This window comes from Nannospalax galili, unplaced genomic scaffold (genome assembly GCF_000622305.1).
Source record: "Nannospalax galili isolate Female #2095 unplaced genomic scaffold, S.galili_v1.0 scaffold1532, whole genome shotgun sequence".
NCBI lineage: Eukaryota > Metazoa > Chordata > Mammalia > Rodentia > Spalacidae > Nannospalax > Nannospalax galili.
Window position 1 is genome coordinate 1641077 of NW_008330832.1, and position 14128 is coordinate 1655204.

The following is a 14128-nucleotide window of genomic DNA, read 5'->3' on the forward strand; positions in this document are numbered from 1 at the left end:
AGTATCAATGTGATTATAGTATTAATGACCCTTGAAAATATGCTAAGCAAATGAAACCAGACACAATATGCCACAAACAGATAAATTTTCATTTTATATGAAATGTAAGTAGGCACATCATTATAGAGTTAGCAAGATTAGAGGGTGCCAGAGCTGAGTGGGTGAAAATATGATTGTTAATAGTTAGGGGAGGTTTGAAAATGTTCTGAAATTAGATGGTGGTGATGGGTGGTTGCATACCTTTTCAGTATACTAAAAAATACCTGAACTGTACCCCCTTTTGTTTGTTTTTTGAAACAAGATCTCATTATTACCCCAGCTGGCCTAGAACTTGAAGAAGCTGTCCTCAGTCTCAGAGATCTGCCTGCTTCAGACTCTCCAGTGCTGGGATTAAAGGAGTAGGCCACCATACCCAGCTGAATTATGCACTTTTAAAGTGTACACTTATATTATACACTAAAGCTGTTGGTTTACACATGCAGTATGTATGAAGTAGTGTGTATTCCCATTTTAGTAATCATTATCTTGCTATTCCTAGGATTTCTCTGTGACCATAGCAAATTTGATTTCTCTTATAGCAACAGAATGGTTGAACAGTTTCCAGAAAACATCAGTTTTCCTGCTAAAGAAGAGAAAATCTTGCAGTTCTGGTCCAAATTTAATTGCTTCCAGCAATGCTTAAAGCAATCAAAACGTAGGCCAAAGTAAGTGAATTTCTTTAGTAAAGACAGAGTCCTTACAAGAATTGTCCATTTCTCATAGGATTTCCATCCGTGCCAATACCGCTTAGAGTCTCTCAGTTGTGGACATAATACATATTCAGGAATGAACATTAGTAAGAGAGTTCTTAGTTCTTAGAAGTCATTTGAATAGTTTGTATGCTGCTTTCTTATATTTTTTAATCATCGCTACCCTCACATAGTACTTAGCACTTAAATATAAGCCCCACAGACAGCTACACTGTTTTCTGCCTCTAGTCTTTGTTCATAACTGTCTCCTCATCTCTCTCATAACTAGTTGCCTTTCTGAAGGCAGGGCCTCTAGTAAATTTCTAATCAGTTATGTCTGAATCCCCTGGTCTTGCTGTTTCCTCCCCATCACCAAATGTTTGACTGTGATAACTACTTAACATAAGAATGTCCTAAATTTTTGCTGTTTTAAAATGACTTGATGTATTTTTATTATGTTAGATTTACCTTCTATGACGGGCCTCCCTTTGCAATTGGACTGCCTCACTATGGACATATATTTTCAGGGACAATTAAAGATACAGTTACAAGATACGCTCACCAGAATGGGTTTCATGTTGATAGAAGATTTGGATGTGATTGTCATGGCCTACCTGTGGTACTTTTCAGTCTCCAGGGTATTTTGATGCTTTTTTTGTTTTAAATTATCAACTCCGTGTTCTTTGAATCAACCTCATTATCAGTGCCATCATCACTTTGAGCTGTCTTCAGTATTATATTCCTTCATACATAATATCAAGACTCATACTGAGCAGTGAGTTCTGGGTTACAGAGAGGATTTATTTTTGCACCTGTCTTAATGTCTTTGTCCACCACTTTAAATGTACTAATTGCTTATAAACATGTCAGATACTTCCTTCTTTGTTCCCATATTATTATTTATTACTAATTTTCTGTGTAGTTTTTTTGGGTTTTTTTTTTAAAGCTGTTTTGTTTTCTAAAGTTGCTTAGTTGTATTTGTTTCATAAAGTAAGGTCGTTAACTATCTTACATTGTATTTTCAGAAATATGAAATTGATAAGACACTGGGAATCAACGGGCCAGAGGACGTGGCAAAAATGAGGATTGCGGAATATAACAGTGCCGAGCCATTGTGATGAGATATTCTACTGAGTGGAGGGTATGTTGGGTGTTTTCAGTAGAATGAATAGGAAGTTTACTTTTGGAATGGGAGTTTAAATGGCTTATCATCCCTTGTGCTTTTTATGACATGTTCCCCAAAGCATGGCTGTCCGTGTGAGGTGGTGACATAAGGGGTTGGATTGACACTCCTTTTTATACTGTGACTGCACAAGGAAGGGTCTTTAGCTTCAGCCCCCAACCCTGTTAGCTAAAACTGTGCCCTCTTTTTTTTTTTTCCTGATTCTTTTATGTATTAAGTTGAGGTTTGATAATTATTCTACTTCTAGCCCCACAGTGATAAACATGATGTTCTGAGGGACAGACTTACTTGGATGTTTACTCAATCAGTTTTGATTTCCGGGTCACACAGTCATTCCAGGACTCTCCAGCCTTGATGAGTCAGGGGGCCCCAGAACATCTCAAGAGGCACCTCCCCTGTAACAATTCACTAAGCTGGGAAGCTCTGGAGAAAGGCTGAGTCCTTGAGTAGCAATCTCACAAGGGACTTCAAAAAATGTAATACAGAGCATGAAGCACTGAGGAACGTCACATAGTGTTACAGAGTTTGAAACCACCAGGAAAAGACCAACAGACCCAATTCAAATTTTAATTGTCAAATTTATTAGGGCTATAGCTGTCCATGGGCCCTTAATCAGATTCAGGACCCACAGCCCCTAGGGGAGGGTGAAACTAGCTTATAAAGGCAAAAACCACAAATACCGTAGGAATTTCATCATTACTCATGGTATTACCCATGAGTAATACCAGGTGGTCCTGAGTATGGTCAGGACGCCCAAGTCAGCAGATAAGCAAACTACAGAAGCCAGAACAAGCTTGTGTTAGTCCTTCCCTTAACAAATATATAGAGACCTTGACAGTAAGGCACTTTCTGATTAAGTGCAGCTGCGATGTCTGGGAGGCGACCAAGGTCAGCTACTCCAAAGAAAGCACTCTTCTAAGGGGAAGCAGCTAAGTTCAGATGCTTAACGAAAGGTTTTGAAACTGGCTGTTTTTCTAGCTTTGGAAGTTTAAAGTGGCTGCTTTATACAAAATGAAGTTACTTTGGTTATTACAATTTGGGGGACTCCATTTGGGGCCATTACAATTCATAAAGAATTGAGTCTACTCAGGTGAATTTTTGAGATTGTCTTATGGATTTCATATAGTGCTCAGAATGAAGCATATGAAAAAATAGATGCAAAGCTGGGCATGGTAATCCATGCTTAGATCCTAGCTTGTGAAAGTCTGAGACAGGTAGATTCCTTGTTCAAGGCCAGTCCTAAGGCCAAATACTAAATTCCCTGCTAACCTAGACTGAATAGCAAGGCAGTGTTTCAAAAAGACTTAAAAAGCAAAACAGAAAATGAACAGAATTCCTTCAAGGTCGGTGTTGAGGTGGGTGTTTTAATTCCGAGTACCACAACAACTCATACATTTTGTGCCTTTTCTTAAAAGGCATAAAGCTGTTTTATGTGACTTTCATTTTCTGACAATGGACAATCAAAATCTATAGTTGTGTGTTTCCCCCCTCCAGTCCCCCACTACCATCTGGGAAACACAAGGTCAAGCAGAAGTTGCTCCTTGGTTCTTATCTAAAGGCCTTGTAATAAGGTAATGAGCAACCTCAGGCTTGCCTTTTCACCACGCATTTGTAATCCGCTAGGCACCATTTATATCACAAGTCAGGATAAAGCATCTGCTGACCCTCTACCATCCCTAGTCACTGTTGAGAGGGATCAGTTGATGCTGGCAGCGACCTTTGTCACTTCTCCTGTCCATGGTGTATCTGTTTATCTAGCTTCATTTTTATTTTCACCCTGAAGTTTTCTCCATAGTTTGACTCCTGTAAGGGCCTTCTTCCTCCTTCTGTGTTTCAGCATCACATTTCTATGTACTCTGCCCTCTTCCTGTTCCACCTCAGAAACCTTCAGCCATTTGCCTGGAGGAGCACTTCCCTTCTTCCCTACTTGATGCCACTGACCAGCTTCCTAGTCACATCCCCACACAGGCCCTTTGCTTTCTCATCTCTCTGCCTTTGTAGTAACCTGCTATTAAATATCCTTTGCACAGTTGGAGAGATGGCTCAGAGGCTGAGCACTGGCTGCTATTGTAGAGAACGCAGATTTGGTTCCCAGCACCCACATGGCAGCTAGCAACCATCTGTAACTCTAGTTCCAAGGGATCTGATACCCTTTTATGGCCTCAGCAGGCATTGCGTGCACAAGGTGTACTTACTTACATATCCTCTTCCTTTCAGTCATTGGCTCTGAATTACCCTTGAAGTCTGTTCTAGTTTGCTTCTCCATTGCTATGACAAAACACTCTGACAGTACCAACTTGGAGAGGAAATAGCTTACATCTCCTAGGTCACAGTTCATCACTGAGGGAGCCCAAGGTAGGAACTCAGGGCAGGAACCTGGAGGCAGAAGCTGAAGCACAGGCCATGGAGGAGCGCTGTTTACTGGCTTGATCCCCTGGCCCCTGCTCTACCTGCTTTCTTATATAACACAGGCCCACCTGCCCAGAGGTGTCACCACCTACAGTGGATTAGGCCCCCCCCATCAATCAGTAATCAAGAAGATGCCCCACAGACATAGCCATAGGCCAGTCCAATGGGGGCAATTCACCATTTGAGGCTCCCTCTACCCAGGTATATCAAGTTGACAATTAAAGCTATCCAGCACAATTAAGCCCTTGTCAAGCTGACACACAAACATATCGCTATTAAACCACAACCTTTCCATTTCTTCTTGTCCCCAAGATACAATGTTAACAGTATCACAACATAAGACCTTAAAAATCCCACAGTACTTTTAAAAGGAGATTGTTTGGATTTTTTAAGTCTCTTTAACCATGGGCTGCTGTAAAATCCCAAACAAGTACTGTCTTATTTCAAGGGGAAGAATCGGGTACATATAAGCAAAACCTAAGTTCAGCAAAGTAGATCCAAGGCCAGACATCTGGGATTCATTCACGATCTTCTGGGCTTCAAAGCGTTTTGGCAGCTCCACTTCTCTCACTCTGCCATCCATGCTACATACACCTTGTCTCGAAGACCCAGGCCGGCTCCATTCCACACCTGCTGCCACCCTTGGTAGTCATCCCGTGGTCCTGGCATCTCCAAAAAGCTGGGATCTCTACTGAAACTGAGGCTGCATCTTCACCAATAGGCTCTTCTGGCCTCTCCAGATTCTCTTCAGTCCTGGGGTCTTCACTACAACGGAGGCTGCACTTTCACCAATGGCCTTTCCTGGCCTCTTAGGATGCCAAGCCTCAGCTGCTCTGTGACCCCTTCATGCTTTGAACACCAGAACCATGCAGGAGACTCTTATACATTACCAAGGCTCAGGCTCCCTCTGGACCATAGCTTCTCTACTGACCCTGAGGAAATACTTCCCAGAAGATTTCACCACACTGATGCTGGTCTCTTGTTACTTACAGCTGATTTTTCAGCCCTAGCTAACCAGCATCAATTGTCCCAGTAAAGCAAAGGTTTTGCTTCAGGTTCTGGTCTCTTCTTAATCACAGCTAATTCTTCAGCCCCAGCCAACCAGAACCCACAGATTCTCAATTCAAAATACCACACAAACAGCCCTGATAGTCGCTGCTTCCCTTTGAAGCTTCACAAGCCAGGCCTCCATAGTTCACAACTCTTTGCAGCATAACTTTTCCAAGCTTCACAGCAACAAACTCTAAGCTTGCGATAGCTTTTTCAGCTCAAAGTTCCAAATGCTTCCAAAATCCTCCTAAAAACACCAAGGTCAGGTCTGTCACAGCAATTCCCCACTCTCTGGTACCAGTTTCTGTCCTAGTTTGTCTCAATTGCTGTGACAAAATACTTTTGACAAGTACCAACTTGGGGAAGAAAGAGTTTATTTTATAGGGGGTTAATGAAACGGGCGCAGGAAGCAAGAGAAAGCAGCTCAAGATCCCACAAAGCTTAAGAACTCTCTTAAGACCTCGCAACCTGGGACAAAATGTCCCAGGAACCAATTGGAATCAATGGGGGACATTCTCATTAAAACCATCACAAAGCCTGAGTTCAAATATTGTCTAAAAGAAGCATTCTGTTGGCTCCTTGCCTCCAAAAGTCTGCTCACTTGCATTTTGTCTTGTATGTCATGGAAATGCAAAGAGAATTTTAGGACCTGAATGTCAGTGTTATTTGGGAAAGTACTTTTAACAGAATTGTTTGTGTAGAGAAAATAAACACTTAAGTCTTACAGTGAGTGAATTCATATAGAACTCAAACTTCGTCCTTTTGAGATTTACCTTTTATGACTGAATAACTTGAACCCAGTTGGAAGGAAAAGGAAATACAAAATATATGAGCTGCCAGGCGTGCTGGTGCACACCTTTAATCCCAAGGCAGAGGCAGAGGCAAGCAGAGATCAAGGCCAGCCTGGTCTACATAGTGAGTTCCAGATCAGAGGGAAACCTTTCTTTTTGTAATATGTTGTTATTTTTATGTGTATGTGTGTATTGCCTGCACCTGTGTTGTGCAGTGCCCGCAGAAGAGGTTGTCGGATCCCCTGGAACTAGAGTTATGGACAGTTGTTAGCTGCTATGTGGGTGCTGGGATTTGAACCCAGGTCTTCTACAAGAACAGCTAGTGCTCCCAACCGCTGAGCCATCTCTTCAGCCCCAGGGAGACCTGTCTTCAAAAGATATGAGTGGGCTGAATATATTAGGAAGCCAGGAATTAAAGAATTTGGGGAACATGTTTTGGTTTTGTGTACATATGAATGCATATGAGCACGCTGTGTGCTTGCTGCAAACTTAACCTGAAGCCTCACATGCTAAGAAGCCTCACATGCTAAGAAGGGTGTTTTCTGAGACTGGATCCTAATCTCATCATGGGGCAAGGGCTGACTAATGAAAAAAAAAAACAGTTGTGGGGCTGGAGAGCTGGCTCAGCGGTTTAGAGCACTGACTGCTCTTGCAGAGGACCCAGGTTTGAGTCCCAGCACCCACATGGCAGCTACAAACCATCCTTAACTCCAGTTCCAGGGAATCCGAAGCCCTCTTCTGTCCTCCTTGGCACCGGAGGACACGGGTACACTTACAAACATGCAGGCAATACATTCATACACATAAAAATAAATAATAATGCCGGGTGTGGTGGCGCATGCCTTTAATCCCAGCACTGGGGAGGCAGAGGCAGGCGTATCTCTGTGAGTTCAAGGCCAGCCTGGTCTACATAGTGAGTTCCAGGACAGCTGGGGCTGCAGGGAGAGCCTGTCTCAAAAAGACCAAAAAATAAATAAATAAATAATAATAAATAAAATATTAAAGAAAAAAAATAGTTATACAGCCAAAATGGAGATTTCTTTTGCATGCATGTATCTATCTTTATAAATAAGTGGGCACATTTGTGAGCAGGTGCACCTACCTGTGGAGGCCAGAGGTTGATGTCAGGTATCTTCCTTGTTTATTTTCCACCTTATTGGCTGAGGCAGGGTCTCTTGATGAACCTGAACCTTGCCAGTTTGACTAATCTATCTAGCTAGTGTGCCCCAGAAATCTCCTGTTTCTCCTTTTCAAGCCCTGGGATTATAGGAAGACTGCTGTGGCCACATGTCTTTTATGGGATCCCAACTCTGGTCCTCAGTTGCACAGTAACTGCTTTATCTACTATACCATCTCCCCAATTCCAAAGTTAGATGTTTTCATCCACAGGTCTTCAGATGATTTTGTGTGTGTGTGTGTGTGTGTGTGTGTGTGTGTGTGTGTGTGTGTGTGTGTGTGTGTGTGTGTGTGTGTGTGTGTGTGTGTGTGTGTGTGTGTGTGTGTGTGTGTGTGTGTGTGTGTGTGAGAGAGAGAGAGAGAGAGAGAGAGAGAGAGAGAGAGAGAGAGAGAGAGAACCAGTGAGCCATTATCCAAAAATATTTTTTATATGTACATATATTTGTATATGTATCTATGTATGTACTGAGGAGGTTGGTTTTGAGACAGGGTCTCCCTTGCAGCCCCAGCTGGCCTGGACCCTGCTTTTTGACCAGGCTACCCTCATTCTCACCACCTGTCTCTGCTGGGGTGCAAGGCCTGTGCCAATGCCTAGTGGAAGGGATTTATTGAATCAGCATTTTCTTCCTAATTTGAGTTTTGTGTCTTTTCTATTTCCTAAGAGAGCTTTACATGTTAAACTTTTTTTCCAGGTCTTTCTCCTTGTTGATTGAGTAGTCTTTCTTCTGACACTTTCTGGTCTTTCTTTTCCAGTGTAAAGAGAATGGTGCTTTCACTGTGCTTGTTGACCACTATGTGAAGGATGAAGAAGGCACCGGAGTTGTACACCAGGCCCCTTACTTCGGTGCTGTGAGTAGCATCAAGCAGATGTATTTATGAGAAGTCACTGTCTGTGGCCACTTTTCCTGGGACTCCTGCTGAGTCTCATCAAGCTCCTCACTCTAGCCGAGACCATGGAGTCAGGCCTTTACTGGCTCTTTGACCCTAAAGATGGCACAGGAAACTTGCATCTGCATTCACACTCTTCCTGAGCTATTGTAAACTCTTCAGATCCTAGTTCACCTGTCTGCCTTCCTGGTAGTGTCATTGTTAGGGTTAAATGAGCTAATGTGGTAAAGTGACTCGGCATCCCTCACATGGAGTGCTACTTAGTAATGCTCTTCAGAGCCACTTCTGAAGCCTTGTGGTGTGACCTAGCAAATCTATGATATCTGAGGCCCAGTTTACTTGTGTAATAGGGAATAGTCACCCTTTGGAGCATCCATTGACAGGACTTAAAGCTGTATGTACATCAAACAATGGTATTAAATGCATAGTACTTCTCGACATGCGTGGACTCACATACATGCAGGCAATACACTCATACACATAAAATAATAATAAATAAAATATTTTTAAAAACACATAGTGCTCTCTACCTAGATGGACTTTTGTTTTCTAGATGTGCGTGTATCTTATTTAAAATCTGATTCCGTTTTAAAATCTGTGTTCTCTAATGACTGAGATGACTGGGCTAGACAATCTAATTCCTGTCCATCTGTGAGGCTTAGATCCCATAAACAGGCCTTACGTCATATCCAGCTAGAAGTAGAAGGTGGATTAGGTATGTACAAGGCACTATTGGAAGCATCTCTTAGACTTTCTGTCACCTTGTGCTCCCCACCACCACACGCACACAGACTCCCTTTTTCTCACCCAACTCCTCCTGTCTTTGCCTTTTCTCAGGATGACTTTCGAGTCTGTATGGACTTCAATATTATTCAGAAAGATTCAACCCCTATTTGCCCCGTGGATGCTTCAGGCTGCTTCACAGAAGAAGTGACACATTTTGTTGGGCAGTATGTGAAGGTCTGTAGTCCTGTGAAGTAGAAGTCTCATCATGCTTATTTCTGTTTTTTCCCAGTAAGGAAATTGATACAACTAATTCATCTTCATTATCTACACTTGTGTTAGGGTTAATATGGAAGTTTTAAAATTTTTTGTTTAGGCACTTAAGATTAGCAAAGATAGATACTATGAGCCACATTCAGAGGGTCTGCTATGTTTAGAGAAGGAAGTGTGCTATAATTTCATCTGTAAGAATCAGGAAACCTGCTCTTGTTTGTCATGGAGCAGCCTTGTCATGCTCAGGTCGTCATGTCTCATCGAAAGCTTTACTACCTTAAATGAGTTAAGTGGCTAAAAATGAGCAGAACGGTTTTCTGGTTTTGGGTTTTTAATGTGGTTCTAAGAAAAAGACAAGGGGCTCATGCATGCTAAGTAAGCCCCTTACCACTGACCTACATCCCCAGCCCCCTCCACAGAGATTTTTTTCTTTTTTAATGACACAGTTGTTATTTGTATCTTTCATTTATAATGAAATACCAGAATTTTAATAATTGTATTGTTACTAAGTTTGTTAAGGTATTTTAATGACTAACGTTAAAAATTTTTGACCGGACGCTGATAAAAATATCATCAACGTTGAAGGAACAGGGGTGACTTCTTATTGCCTCCACCTTCACTCACAGTTACCCTTTCTGCTGGAGGTGAGAGGAGACAGAGGCAGAGCTTTGCATTTGTGGGTGTACTGGCTAGCATGCACTCACGTCTTCATATTTAGGGGTCTGGCTCATGTCTGTCCTGTAGAATTGGTGCTTAGTAACCGTCCTCTTAGTTTCAGAAGAGTTGTATCAAGTTTTCGCTTTCCTCAGAAGCTGTGTGAGATTAGGAAAAAAAAAAGAAAAAAAATGGATGTGTAAAAATCTGTTTTCTATCGTGGTCACATATATATTTAATTTTTTAATTTAAATTTTTACTTTTTTTGTGTATATGAGTGTTTTGCCTGAATACAAATGCAGCAATGTGTGCAATACCTGTGGAAGCCAGAAGAGGATGTCATGTTCCCTGAAACTGGTGTTAGGGATGGTTGTTAGCTGCCATGTTGGTGCTGGTAACCAAATATGGGTCCTCTGCAAGAGCAGCCAGTGCTCTTTAACACTGAGCCATCTCTCTAGCCCTGTGGTCATATATTTTTTAAGATGAAAAACGTCTCTGAAATTTTATGGTAGTATTCTTTTTTAATACCAACTTTAAATGTAAGAATATCCTGTAAATATTCAGGTATAAATGTGCTGTTCAGTGTCCTGAAATTCATCCCATTTCCTCCCTGTGCCCATGTTCACATCATAACCTCAGAGAACTGTCATCAGACCTGTTTTCTTTCTAGTCTTTTTCTTTTATCCAGTTTATTGGTTTCATGAAGAGATATGAGACTTAGACATTTACGTTTATTTAAATTTTTTAAAAAATATTTCTGTCTGTGTGTGTGTCTGTCTGAATGTATGCCATGTGTGTGTTGGTGTCTGTTTAGACCAGAAGGGAACATCAGATTCCCTGGAACTAGAGTTGGGTGATTGTTAGCCTCCTGACATAGTTGTTGAGGACTAAACTTGAATCCTCCAGAAGAGCAGCAAGTGTTTTTAACCACTGCGCTATCTCTCCAGTGTCAGCACCCTCCACACACACCAATTTTTTTAACCTTTGTTTCCTTTGGAGGGGGGGGTAGGAGCGGTGTGCACATGTCCACATACATGCCGTGGTGTTCCTGTGGAGGTCAGAGAACTATTGGTGTGAGTCGGTTCTCTCCTGCTACCATGGTGGCTCCAGGGATCAAACTCAGGTCATCAGACTTGGCAGCAAGTGCCTTTACCCCTTGAGCCATTTCTCCAGCCCAAACATTTGCATTAAAATACAAATGAATGTCAGCAGAAGGCTGCGTAGGTGGCACTGATGTTGATGAGAAACTAAAAGTCAGCCTTGCCCTGGGTATGTCTCCTTCTGACCAGTGCCATCTGCATTTTGCTTCCCCAGGTCAGACACTCCCCTTATTTACAAGTCAGTGCCCAGTTGGTTTGTGCGAGTGGAGCACATGGTGGACCAGCTCCTTAAGAACAATGACCTGTGTTACTGGTGAGCATGAAATATGTCTCTTCCTCTACTGTCCTTGTGTGTAGTTGTGTAGTATGTGTAGTCACACTCCCTCTAAATTACTACCCATCTCTTAATGGTTAATTATAGTTAATAACCTGTTCTTTGTGTAAGGAACATAAAATCATATTGAATACCCAAAGTAATATTTTTCTTAAAATAGAAGATGTAAGAAAGCATTTTATCTTTGTAAAATCCAATAGAAGCTGGGCATGGTGGTGCACGCTTTTAATCTCAGCACTTGGAGGCAGAAGCAGGTCGATCTCTTGAGTTCAAGGCCAGCCTGGTCTACGTAGCAAGTGCCAGGCCAGCTGGGGCTACAGGGAGACCTTGTCTCAAAAAGACCCCCCAAAAAACTCAATAGAGATAAATAAATATAATTGGCTTAATTCACATTATGGAATGACTTTGGAAAAAAAATCTTTTTACAGAATTCATTAGCTTTATGTGTATGAATGTATTGCATGCATGTATCTAAGTATACCCGCGTCGTGCAGTGCCCATGGAGAACAGACAAAGGCGTCAGATCCCCTGGAACTGGAGTTAGCCACTATGTGGTTGCTGAGATTTGAACCAGGTCCACTGCAAGAGCAGCCAGTTCTCTTAACTGCTGAGCCATCTCTCCAGCCCCAGAATTTGTTAGCTTTAAATAATCACTTTCAGGATAAACACTGGTTTAGGATGTATTTGCCAAAACTGTTGATAGTTCACCACTTTTGGTGCTCGAATTCCTGGACTAGATGGTGGGTGTCTCTGTCCTTGACTTAACAGAGAAACACAAGCACAGAAACTTGTCTCCCCAGCTGCCATCTGCTTTCAGGTGCCAGCCCACCTGCTGTCCTTTCAACCTGTATGTGACCATGGAATAAGGATCAAGTCTGTAGAGCAGTGCTTTTGACTGAGTGTTTAAACTCTGTACTTCTCACCTGGACCCAGTTAGTCTTAAAAAGTATATTTGATTTTGGAAGAATGAGAACCTCGGGGCAGTAAAATAAATGGTTGTAATCTGTAGCTTTTTAATATTTCTTAGCAGCGTGATCCATGGTTGTCAAAAAGTTTTCTGTTTTCAAAGCTAGTGACCCTTGCTAGTTCCCCAGATGTGCTAGGTACTGGGTGTAGAATATAGTAAGATAGCCTAGGGAGCCTGGAGATACCCAAACTAATCTTTATCATCAATGCCAATGACCCAAGAGAAGAGGAATTTGAGAGCCTAGGGATGTCTTAACCTATGCTTGGGAGGGATTCCTGCAAAGCCGATCCTTGAGAGGTAAGAACAGCTGTCCAATCAGAAGCAGTGGAAGTGTTGGGAATGGGAAGGATCACAGAGAGAAGGGCTGCCTGGCAGAAGGAGGCATGGCAAAGGCTGTTAGGTGAGGGGCTGCGTGCTAAGGACCTTGCCTCATTGCTGAAGCCTAAGGCATGAGGCCAGGGATGACCACAGAGGAACAGCCTGCCAACGCCCCCGGGCCATTGGGAGCCGGTGTTAATGAGGAAGCCACTATTCTGTGGATAATACAAAACTACAGTTGAGTTGGAAGGGGGATGAATGATCAGAGGTCTTCCGTGACCCCAGCCGACCAGGACACAGAAAGCATGTGATAGTCATGGATGGCAGCTCAGGCTGCCACATGTGCTGTCCATTTAGAGGGCGTGCTTGCTCCTAATTGGGAGCTTAGCATTTCCACAAAATGTCACACAAAGGCTTATGTGGATACAATTTATAATTTTCAACTATATATGTTCTTATATGACCATTGATCTAATCTGTTTATAACAGGGTCCCAGAGTTTGTTCGAGAAAAGCGGTTTGGAAATTGGCTGAAAGACGCACATGACTGGGCAATTTCCAGAAATAGATACTGGGGTTCTCCTATCCCACTGTGGGTCAGCGAAGACTTTGAGGAGGTAAGGAAAGGCCGTGTGGCCCTGTATTATATTGACTTTTGCTGAAATATTTTGTTGTGCTGTATGTATACCATGTAAAGAATGTGGAATCATTTCTCCTTTTTTTTTTTCCCTGAGATAGGCTCTTGCTGTGTAGCGCTGGCTGGCCTGGAACTAGCTCTTTAGACCTTCCTACCTCTGTCTCCTGAGTGCTGGGATTAAAGGCCTGCCACCACCACGTTCAGCCTAGAGAATTTTTTTTTAAATATTTTATTTATTATTTTTATTTTATGTGTATGTGTGTATTGCCTGCATATAGGTAACTGCACCCATGTTGTGCAATGTCCGCGGAAGACAGAAGAGGCTGTCAGATCCCCTGGAACTGGAGTTGCAGAAAGTTGTTAGCGGCTATGTGGGTGCTGGGATTCGAATCCAGGTCTTCTGTAAGAACAGTCAGTGTTCTTAACTGCTGAGCCATCTCTCCAGCCCAGAGTTTTTATTTTTACTTAAATGCAGCTCTAAATTTTTTTTTCTGTATGAAGGGAAGAGTACAGTTTATTTTCCTCAGGGAAACCCACAAATTAAATCTTTTTTTCTTATGTTTCTTTGATTTCCCCCACTCCCTGCTACCACATTCTTAATAAAAGTTAAAGTGATCTTACAGGTAATGAAATTAAAAACTTGTAGAAAAATTTTCTAAGCCTTATATACTTTAACGTCCAAAATCATATTTATTATGTATGTGCATGTAGATACATACACATAGGTAGGTATGGTGCGCACGCGCTCTCTGGGCGCACTCCCGGAATGGCACGGCAGGTCCACAGGCTCCCCCGCCGTGCGTCTCCAGGAAGGCAGGTCTGGTCCCACGGGCTTTTCCGTGTCTCTGGGCCTCAGGCATGGTGTGCGCGGGTATCTCGGGGTCCCCACCACACCTGG

At 42.5% G+C, this 14128-nt stretch overlaps 1 protein-coding gene and 1 pseudogene across 6 annotated transcripts in view; one reads left to right on the forward strand and one right to left on the reverse strand.

Annotated features, from left to right (window-relative positions):
* The first annotated feature begins 576 nt into the window (after positions 1-576).
* LOC103750010 (isoleucine--tRNA ligase-like) overlaps positions 577-14128 on the forward strand; it is a 42174-nt gene continuing 28622 nt past the window's right edge. For 2 of the 6 annotated variants that reach the window (XR_003847043.1, XR_607963.3), the window contains exons 1-7: positions 577-704; positions 1191-1366; positions 1754-1869; positions 8091-8186; positions 9063-9185; positions 11190-11288; positions 13084-13210. Coding sequence is in view for 2 of the 6 variants with exons in the window: in XM_029556095.1 (XP_029411955.1) it covers positions 11248-11288; positions 13084-13210 (168 nt within the window). In the remaining 4 variants the exon portion in view is untranslated. Of the gene's footprint in view, positions 705-1190; positions 1367-1753; positions 1870-8090; positions 8187-9062; positions 9186-9788; positions 9866-11189; positions 11289-13083; positions 13211-14128 lie in introns of those variants that run through there. The other 4 variants (XR_607964.3, XR_003847045.1, XM_029556095.1 and 1 more) reach the window with 4 other exon arrangements.
* On the reverse strand, positions 1464-1603 carry LOC115067683 (annotated as a pseudogene).